The sequence below is a fragment of the Ictalurus furcatus genome, chromosome 23 (genome assembly GCF_023375685.1).
Source record: "Ictalurus furcatus strain D&B chromosome 23, Billie_1.0, whole genome shotgun sequence".
NCBI classification, from domain to species: domain Eukaryota; kingdom Metazoa; phylum Chordata; class Actinopteri; order Siluriformes; family Ictaluridae; genus Ictalurus; species Ictalurus furcatus.
Genome location: NC_071277.1, coordinates 3878306 through 3889286, shown reverse-complemented (window position 1 = coordinate 3889286; position 10981 = coordinate 3878306). Strand labels below are relative to the sequence as shown.

At 37.7% G+C, this 10981-nt stretch overlaps 1 protein-coding gene across 2 annotated transcripts in view; it reads right to left on the bottom strand.

Moving 5' to 3' along the window:
* Positions 1-6723: 6723 nt before the first annotated feature.
* The window catches only part of jph1a (junctophilin 1a), a 43369-nt gene continuing 39111 nt past the window's right edge, over positions 6724-10981 (bottom strand). Inside the window, exons 5-6 of one of the 2 annotated variants that reach the window (XM_053611785.1) lie at positions 10867-10963; positions 6724-7987 (exon numbers count right to left, since the gene is read on the bottom strand). In XM_053611785.1, the coding sequence (XP_053467760.1) occupies positions 10883-10963 (81 nt within the window). In that variant the 3' untranslated portion in view covers positions 6724-7987; positions 10867-10882. Of the gene's footprint in view, positions 7988-8011; positions 10082-10866; positions 10964-10981 lie in introns of those variants that run through there. The other variant, XM_053611786.1, reaches the window with a different exon arrangement.

Below are 10981 nucleotides of genomic sequence, written 5' to 3'. Positions count from 1 at the left end.
TCACACCTAGTAGCAATTTAGCATGGCCAAGGAGGTGGGAGAAAACCAGCGGAGATGGGGAGAACATGCGAAAATCCACACAGACAGTAACACAAGCTCAGGATTGAAGCCGACATTATTAATAGGCAAAATATATTTAATAGCAGTGGGGTGTGATCGTGCAACTGCAATTTTGCAGATTCAAATAGTTTTCTGCAAAAAAAAAATAAATACAGGATTTCGCAGAGTTTTTGTGATTGTTGCGTCCAAAAAGGCTTGATTTTCCTGCAGCTTTTTAAAAAATTTTGCGATTTTTGTGTTTTTTTTTTTTAACAGCAGAAAACTACTTGAATTGGCAAAACTGCAATTGCACGAAATTGTTGTGCACGCTCTTTCGCAGTGATATTTGCTGATTGACGAATGAGACCTTTTAGCTGTACTCATGTTCGACGCACGTGAATCGAAGAGGGCTTTGGCTGAATGCACGTTGTGATGATGTCACATGACACGTCTTGGCCCAAATCATTTTGAGAAATTGCAAGCTCCTCCGGATAGTGCAATAGAGTTTGCTTGATTTTGCATTCATTTCTGCCAGAGCAAAATCAAGCATTTTTGGATGCAACAATTTAAAAAAAAAAAAAAAAAAAAAAAAACGCCGCGAAATCATGTATGGACTGAGTAACTATTCGCTGTACTGTTTACTTTTTAAACACACACACACGGTGTGTTCTGACATCTTTCTATCATAGCGATCATTAACGTTTTCAGCAATTTGTGCTACAGTAGATCTTCTATGGGATCGGACCAGACGGGATAGCCTTCGCCCTCCCCCCCCGACACACATCATTGAGCCTTGTGCGCCCATGACCCTGTCGCCGGTCCAACGGTTGTCCTTCCTTGGACCACTTTTGGTAGGTACTAACCACCGCATACCAGGAACACCGCACAAGACCTGCTGTTTTGGAGATGCTCTGACCCAGACGTCTAACCATCACAATTTGGTCCTTGTCAAAGTCGCTCAGATCCTTCCACTTGCCCATTTTTCCTGCTTCTAACATCCACATCGACTTCATCAACCGACTGTTCACTTGATTCCTAATATATCCCACTCCTTGACAGGTTTCATTATAATGAGATAATCAATGTTATTCACTTCACCTGTCAGTGGTTTTAATGTCATGGCTCATGTGTACATTTTCTTTAACAGCTTTGCCATATTTATGTTCGTAATGCTCCAAAACAAAAAAGAGGTGGTAGATCGGGGTACGTCTCATTAACAGTTAATGTGCTGTGACAATTTTGATTTCATATTTTAGTGGTTTTAGACTGCTAAATCTGTTTATTATCTATTATAATAGATATCTCCTGCAGAATAGCACGGTGTTGCCAAATCTGTACGTCTATAAGTTAGTTAGATATAGCTAGTTAGCTTTAGTTAGTTATAGGGTTGGTGTTGGATTCTGCCGCCGGCATATGCACCATTGTTTAGGAAGCTAACTTGCAACTGTAGCTGTCAAGTTAAAAGCTAGTCATGATTCAAAATAACTAAGCTACAGCCAAATGACTCTTTTGTTAAAGTGGCTGGCTAAACTACAAGTGACTAAGTAAAGGTTGCTAACTACACTGAAGCTACTTTTTCAACCTGAGGAAACGTAACACTTTAGTTTTACTGTGCAGCTAATTTACACGAACACAGCATAAAATGGACTATTTAGAACCACGCGAAGTTCAAAGCAGCTTACTGTTAAACAAGCAACAGATACAGAGGGGGTTCAGTTCACTACTCTAGGTTCAGCTAGTTTCTGGAAATATCTAGCTAGCTAGATATACTACTACACTGAAAAACATAGCTAGTTACTGGAAAAGCTATACTGTTTTGAAATGTAGTTAAGCTAGTAGTATCGTCACTTGTAGGTAGCTACTTCCCAACACTGCTGTTAACATAGCACTACAGTAACACTTGTTTTATTCTTAAGAACTGGGTTGTGGGGTTTTGTGTGTGTGTGTGTGTGTGTGTGTGTGTGTGTGTGTGTGCGTTACCTTTCAAAGTAGAAACACAATCATTATTGTAATCTTATTTGATTGCTATATTTCTGCAAACATTTCAATTATGTAATCTTTATCATTCCAGGCTTGATGGAATTTACAAGAAAGAAAATATACACTGTATTCTGTCAAATAGGAACAGCACTTCCTGTCACATGATGATAGTACATATACTATACCCAGTTAGTACATTTGGTATGTCGTTGGCGTTCCAGTTCATCACAAAGGTGTTCAGTGGGGTTGAGGTCGGAGTTCTGTGAAGGCAACTCAAGTTCTTCCACGTCAACCTTGGCAAACCATGGTCCTCACTTTGTACACAGGAGGCATTGTCATGCAGGAATACGTTTGGGCCTTAGTTCCAGTAAAGGAAACTTGTAATGCTACAGCATACAAAGACATTCTATACAATTCTGTGGTTTGTGCAAAAGTTTGGGGGAAGAACCACATATTTTTTTGGCCATATAGTGTATGTGCTGCTGTTTACAGTCCCCTCCGAAACTACTGGAACGGCGAGGCCAATTCATTTGTTTGTGCTATACACCAAAGACATTTAGGTTTGAGATCAAAAGACGGATACGAGACGAGAGTTTAGGATTTCAGCTTTTATTTCCTGGTATTTACATCTAGATGTGTTAACCAACATAAAAACCTTTTGTATCAGACCAATTTTAGGCTAACAAAAGTATAGGAACGGATTCATTAAAGTCAATTTAATTGAAGTAAATAAAAGTAAATAACATTTAATATTTGCATCAAGTATGCGACTGATTGACATCACCAACTTGTTGGGTTTCTTCATTTGTAATGCTTTTCAAGGTTTTTATCACAGCCTCTTTCAGTTGTTGTTTGTTTCGGAGGGTTTCTCCCTTCGGTCTCCTCTTCAGGAGGTGAAATGTTGCTCACCTGGGTCAAGGTCTGGCGATTTACTTGTCCAGTCTAAAACCTTCCACTTTTCCTTACCTGTGGAACAAACACTACACATCTCTTCCATTTTTTTTTTTTTTTTTTTAACACATCGCATCAACTGTAAATCTGCCACAAGTCAGCAATAATCGATGACATCACTTACCTGCCAGCAACTTCAACGTATTTTGTTTTGAACTTTGTTCACATGAGTGTAATATAGTGACATGAGTGACAATCATCGTTATAACCTAATTAAATGTCTCAGTGGTAATGTCTGCTGGATGGAGTTATGATAAGTATGGAAAGATGACCTGCATGCTATTGATGTCTTGGCAATGCTTTTTTAAATAAACAGTCAGTGGGATCTGTTCACTGCTTACGAGCCGTAATCTAAATTTAGCAGCATGCTACAGTCTCATCAAGGCCTCGGAACAAGTGTACGATTACACACGTGAAAGCAAATCTGCGAAAATCACAACTCTATATACGCTCCATGTCCACGTTTAGGCATGTAAAAGGAAATCGCTGACAGGATTTGCGCTCGGCTCGGTTATTTATCGCACTGCTCACGGTGCCTGGTCTAGGCACAGAACATAATAAAAGTGCTCATTAAAAATGCCTAGTGTTTAGAAATGTGAAGCAGAAAGGTAATAATGGTGGCCACTTCTTCCATACATTATTTTCTCCTGAGGATCCATGAACATAGGGAGGACTTTGGGATTTTGTTCCATCGGGGTTATGTACGTATATTAACCGTCAGTGAAATATAGAAAAGACAGGCATGTAAAAATAAACAGTACAGCATAAAGGAACAGGACATAATAGTGAACACTACAAGGGGATTACGAAAAATAACAGGACACATTTTGATGCATAACATTTTTATTGTTATACACAGATCATCTTTATTACAATCTCCAGAGTACAAATGTCACTGGGGCTTAAATGTGCTTCAAATACCGAAAGTCGTACCTTTCTTCTCTTTCAGTGGTAGAATATATCTACAATAAAGGCTCCTTGCAGCTTTTATTATTAATCAGTTGAATCAAATGTATGTTGTTGTTGGTTTTTTTTTTTTGTTTGGTTTTGTTTGGTTTTTTCAAAAAATGTGTGACACAATTGATTATTAAGTCATTCACCCATCAAATAAATGTGCAAAACGTTAGAAAAATACCGACTTGGGTTACGGACTAACCTTTTGTAAAAAGAGAGTAAAACTGTCGTTTATAAATGTTTTCTTTGTGCAATAGCTGTTCATTTTAGAAAAATAATTCTGCCCTTTGATCAGTTAGTAAAATACTAACTCAACCGGGAAAACATGAACATGAGGCCATATACATTGCAAAAGGTTTGCTGCACGACACATATTCACAAAAATGATCATTAAAAAAAAAAAAAAAGGCAAAACGAATCTGGCAAAAATAAGTACCATGTAATGCTTTATAGTTAATGATTTAGATATGTAAAATACCATAAAAATAGTTTTTTATTTTCTGTACATACGTAGTTTGAACGTTTAGTAGCCTATATTCATCATTCTGATATTTTTCTTGTAAACCTATTGAGAATTTTTTTTTCTATATATAATTTATAGAATTTATATTATACAATATCATTTAATTATGTATATATTTCTACTTGACTGCCCTAAAATTTCTGGAGCTATATATATATATCGTAGGTTTATACTGATCATCAGTGGTACAATACATCATAGTATTCAGGAGGCACAGTTATATTCAATATCCCTGCGTTGCGTGTTTGCCTAAACTGAGAAGCTAGCAAGCGACTGTGAGTAAAGTGACAAATTTTGCATACACAGCGCGCTAGAAGAGATGGTGTATAATAAAGCTCGAAAGCAATCGACCTTCCAGTCTCAACTGAATAAAACGGCATATTTGTTTGGTGGTGCGGTCGGTTTGGACTGTAGTGCATGTACGCCGCAAGAGACAGCCTTATTAGAATATCGGACTTGATGGTGGTACGTAGTGGATTTTGAATAAATGATGCGAGGCAGTAATAAAAACAAATACAGCATAGCCTATGTAAGCCCTTTTTCCATTCATGTCTTGAAAAAATACCGATGCACTACTAATTATAGAATAAATAAGCCTTCTTTGATATGATACATGCACACAGATTTGGTAATAAGTCCAATAAAATCACCACTCTGTGCCAGCAATAATGAAACAAAACAGTGGCACAATGTAGTGTTCCCTTACTAAAGCATTAAGACAAGACCTGTTTCTTTTTTTTTTCCTCTCCCTTTTTCTTCTTTTGCATTCCTCTGAGGTAAACAGTAGTTAAAGACTCTTTAATTGCAACACATCCATCAGTCAGTGTATCACATACCTGAATTAACCCCTTCACACCCGGTGTCCGTTACGTGATTCAGGAATTTGAATCTAACATACATCTCAAATAAAAGTTTTCCAAGGTATACAATCTGATGCGTTAGTGGGTAATACGGGTGTAAATCTCAGGCTTACACACGATATGACGCAATTTCGTAATTTCATAAGGCAATGATTTCAATATTTGATGATACCGCTTAATCTACTACGATCCGATCCGATCCGATCCAGTAGCTTCCGATCGATATGTGATGAACTTTGTTGAGAATCTGGGGTAGGCCTATCCTTGAAATCGCAAAACAAGATGATGAACGAGGGCTCCCAGATGGTGCAACAGTGACTCTAGCCAATCACGAGCGTCTGTGAGGTCAAGTATGTGGAAGAGGGCAGATAGGTCTTTCCTCCGAGGCTGTTACGCTGCCCTGTGACATACCATGCACAGCAGTTCAAAAAGATGCGTTTAGCTGGCTTCACGTGTCTCAGAGGAATCACGTAATAGCCTTTACCCTTCCCACTGGTAGCTGTTTTTAACAGGGGAGAGATTGCTAGTGGGTGGGACTTGGCAAAATGACTAAATTGGGGAGAAAATGTAAAAGAAGTTATGGGCAAAACACCTGGCTGGCTGATTCAATTATTTATACGTCAGTTTATAAATATGAATTTATTTTTTTACACATCAGTTGTTTGTCCTTTTTTGATAATATCGAAGTTATAATTGTTGCATTGAATAATTTCACTCGTTGCCTGTTAAACCTCTAGCGCGTGACCGATCAGAACTGAACCGTGCCCCATTGTTCGTCATTCTGAAGCGAACCCTGATGGAGATATCGAAGATATCAGAAATTCAGGAGGAAATGTAGTAAATTTACACGTTTTGACCGCTGATGCTGATATTCGGTGACATCAGAATTAAGAATAAGGTGTGAAATGGTAGATTTTCAAGAATTTCAATAGTGTTTTGTGTTTAGAAAAAAACAAACAGGTCTGAAAGGGTTAATTCAACACCAAACAAAGAATTGTGAAGATTCTGTTTTCTAACATGCAAACAAAGCTCAGAACTTTTTTTTTTACTTAAAACATCATTTTTTTTTACCTAAAATAATTTTTCATCTACTTCTCACTGCTCACTCGTAGGCATGTGCCGATAATCGATTATATGATATAATTCGAAAGTGCTATTAAAAGAGTATCGACAGAAGTGATGCGACTTTGTGTATTTATATGGGTTGCACTTGTTGCGCTTTGAACCGATACTGTAATATGCAGCATTCGGAAACGTCATGGTGGCAAAATTGTTATTTATTTTATTTCATGAATTATTTTAAGGTTGGCTTTGAAGACGTAGTTCTTATATTCTTTGTTTCATTTCCTAAAATGGTGTCGCTTTATATATATATATATATATATATATATATATATATATATATATATATATATATATATATATATAAATTAAATAAACCAATATATCCTCATTCAGAGGAACAGTTTAAATATTAATAGTGAAAATTTTTTTTAATATAATGTAAATCGTGATACAATGTTAGGCGATTATCGGCACGTGCCTGGTGCACCAAATGTGAACGTCAATGCACCAAATCAAAGAAACTGCATGCAGGATGAGCGACGCTCAATTCACAAATACATACAGGATAAATGTTTTCACCTCCTTTACACTTTAGTAAACAATATTCACCCATGTGTCTGTGCGCATGGCGATTCTTATTACAGTAGACTCTCCATCTTAATCGTCATATCGTTTTCATTTCCTTTTATTCTTCTGTAATTTTGTCAATTATGGAACAAAGTGAGCTGCTGACTAAAAGCCCTTGGATGGTGTGATATATAATTTTGAAAAAAAAAATAAAAATAAAATAAAAAAATAATTAAAAACTCATATTGCACATTTTATACAACAACTTCTTTCTGAAAAATTTTATAAAGAGCAAAAATAATGGAGAACTGAAATACATCCGTGTCTGAGCGCATGAGGACAACAGAGAAAAATGAATGAAATGCTACCGTTCTCCTACAGATAGACATGTGCTGATAATCAATTATATGATATATCACGATATTTAACACACATTATAATATTATGTGTAACACTTCCTGCCTATGATAAAGTCTGGAGAATATGGACTGATAAATAATATTTGCAAAGTAATGAAAACTTATTAAAAGCAATATTTTTTAAAAAATATTTGTAATATCATAAAACTGTCATTATATTGAGCACATGCCTACCCACAGTAACAGTAACGCTTGTGTAATGTTATAAGACCGGCGATGGAGGCCGATGGCGTGTTCGTTTTTCTCTGACTAGCGTGGAAAGTCCACTGAACACATTCCTCTGGCACCGAGCATAAATCTCCGAACCCAAAAAGACAGACGGGGAAGAAACGAGGCAGCTGTTTGTGCCTGTCATGTAAAAGTGCACTGAACGTTTCCACACAGAGCGGCCAGCTAGGATCAGCACACCCTAAACACTCTCTCTCTCACACACACCTCTCCTTATTTCTTGTTGCTTTTCTTTTTTTTTCTTTTTCTTTCTTCCGAACAGTCAATCTTTCACACGGCTAAACGAGCCATGAAAAGTTACGTCGTCCTCCAAAGGCGTTCTTATTTTCCAAAACTTCCTCTGTTGCTCCCACGGCCAAGGACCAGCGCCGGTTTAATGTAACACTGTGTTATTTCCATGACTGAGGAATACAAATGATTAGAAGGTTACAGCTTGCAGGAAGTCCCACTGAAAGAAATAGCAGTCCAGTCTTACGTGTACTTGTGTAATGAAAGTGTTTACAAGGGGAAAACACATATTAAAGAAGAATGAAGTAAGTAAAAATAAGCGACAAAGTACAAAATCGGCATTTAGAATAACAGTCAGTACAATTTTTGGTTAATTGTCATTTTAGTCTACTGCCGTATGTATTGTATGTGTTATAACAGTTTAATCGCTATTATTGCCCCAAACGTAAAATATAAATTGTGTGCTAAATAAAAAAAAAAAACTAGCCTTTTCTCACTAGATTGTTCCAATAATTCCCTTTATAGTATATACATGAAGGGGTGTGTAGTTTTAGGAAAATAATCCATGACGAGATGGGGTCCTATGGCCCGATGAAGTAGAGTTACTGTTACCACCTTCAAGTGGGCCATCTTCCTATAACAGTACGCCCCGACGTATTTTATTCCTCTTACACCACAGTGACTTGACATTTAATACATTTTTGATTGGTTAATGAATGACATGCCATGCTTTTAAACTGCTTGCAGTTCCATTTAATGTTGTGGAACATTTGTGAAACAGGATAGTTCCTGTATCCATAACATTAACCTGCCTAATCTTGTGTAGGTCCCCCCTTGTGCCTCCACAACAGCTCTGACGCGTCGAGGCATGGACTCCACAGGACCTCTGAAGGTGTGCTGTGGTATCTGGCACAGATGGCTACGCAGCCCCATACTCAGCAAGCTGTGGTGTACTGTGTGTTCTGACACCTTTCTATCGTAGGCAGAATGAACCTTTTCAGAAATTTGTGCTATAGTAGCTTTTCTGTGCGATCGGACCGGACGGGCTAGCCTTCGCTCCCAGCGTGCATCAGTGAACCATGGATGTCCATGACCCTGTCGCCGGTCCAACGGTTGTCCTTCCTTGGACCACTTTTGGTAGGTACTAACCACTGCATACCGGGAACACCGCACAAGACCTGTTGTTTTGGAGATGCTCTGACCCAGACGTCTAACCATCACAATTTGGTCCTTTTTAGTCACTCAGATCCTTCCACTTGTTCATTTTTCCTGCTTCCGACATCCACGTCGACTTCGAGAACTGACTGCTGACTTGCTGTGTAATATATCCCACCCCTTGCCAGGTTCCATTGTAATGAGATAATCAACGTTATTCACTTCACCTGTCAGTGGACTTGATGTTATTGCTGATTGGTGTATAATATATAAACAGTTGTTTTCCTATCAGCCTCTCTTTTTCTCTCTCTCTTTCTCTCTCTCTCTCTCTCTCTTCAAGTTACTAAGACAAAAAAAAAAAAAGCCCAGCTTGTCATGTTACTGAGAAACCGGAAAATGCAAACTCCCTTGTTTTGAAAACTTTCCTATGGTGGAAAACGTATTGACTCTTACAAAGAGCTGGCACCGGAGACTTCCATAAATGTGAAATAAACATAATAAAGAAGAAAACTTCACATTATCAGTGATATGATTTTTCTAAGGTGAATATATAAACTATAAACCATTCACCATGCAAGTCTCTGTGAATAAGAAACGATATAAAAAACGATAATGTATTACAATGAGCGCTTTAATATAAACCCTTACTTTTAATTACTGCCAACCACACTCAGCTGCCGTTATAGCAGCAATAATACCTTTGACCAATCAGATTCAAGAACAGTGCTGTGGTATAAGCATTTAATAACACGCAACTCTCAGTTCACTTATATCTTTGCTTAGGTTTTCAGGTTTCAGAGTATGAGGTCATTTACTGAGGTCAAAAAATGCTTTTTAAAGATGTCTAGAATGTTCAGAAACTTTCGCGTGGCAGTGTAGAGCCGCCTATGCTATAGCTGTATATCGGTCGCTTTGTAGATGTACAGTCTGTGGCCCATCTGTTGCTCTGCGTAATTAATAAGCCTTGTTCAACCCCATCCATAAATGTAAATATCTGGTACTGCTGATCAGATATTATTTGGATGGTGGATTATTCTCACAGCAGGACCGGTCACCTTTAAACACCTCAGTGTCATAGTCCACCAACCAAGAATATCCAGCCAACAACAGTCCTGTGATCAGGAGAGCAGAGTACAAGTAGACAAAAAAAAATCAAGAGCTATAGTCTCTAACACCTACAAGGTGCACCAACAATTTCTTTAATATAAAGGTCAAGATCAAATGTTTCTGCACAAACTTCAGCCCTATTAGGATGGTATTAGTGTTACACAAGGTGTAATTTCATCCTTTATATTTGCGTATGCATAAGTGCCAACACAGTGTAGCTAACAAGATAATCGTAACAGATAGAGAGAGAGAGAGAGAGAGAATAATTTTACTACAAAAACCCTTAGTGCATGTCCGTGATGCAGTCTTGTCCATATCCATATAATAATACACTGTCTACAACTGTAGTGAAAGATGTTTACTGTTCAATCCATCCATTTTCCATACCTGTGCCATTCCACTTTATTACACATAACCATATTTATGGACTTTTAATGTTGTGAATTCTTTATATGTGTGGATTTCTTGAGTTAATACCGATGTCTGGTGAAAATTTCATTGGAAATACATTTACTGAAAAAAACGTTGACGCGTCCAATACTTATTCCCCCCCGCTGTAAGTGTCTCCCATATCACCGTAGCACGGGGTCAAAAATCGTGAATGCTACAGATAAAGCGTAGACGCTGGCAACCCTGCATATCTAATTGCCTGAGGATAGATTCGTGATCCAATAATGTGATCACATGATCGAGAACATGATTACATTTGTAGGAATATAAAAACGTTATTACGTTCACAACAAACTACTATTTCCAAGTCTAGTTTTAAAATCAACAAATAGTGGCTTACCTGAAACACAGCGCAATCATGTCAAAAAGTGTACAAAAATGATGGCCAATCCAATATTCAACAGCATCACCATGGCAACTAAAATAGAGTTCGGACCCTGGAATGTAAATTAGAC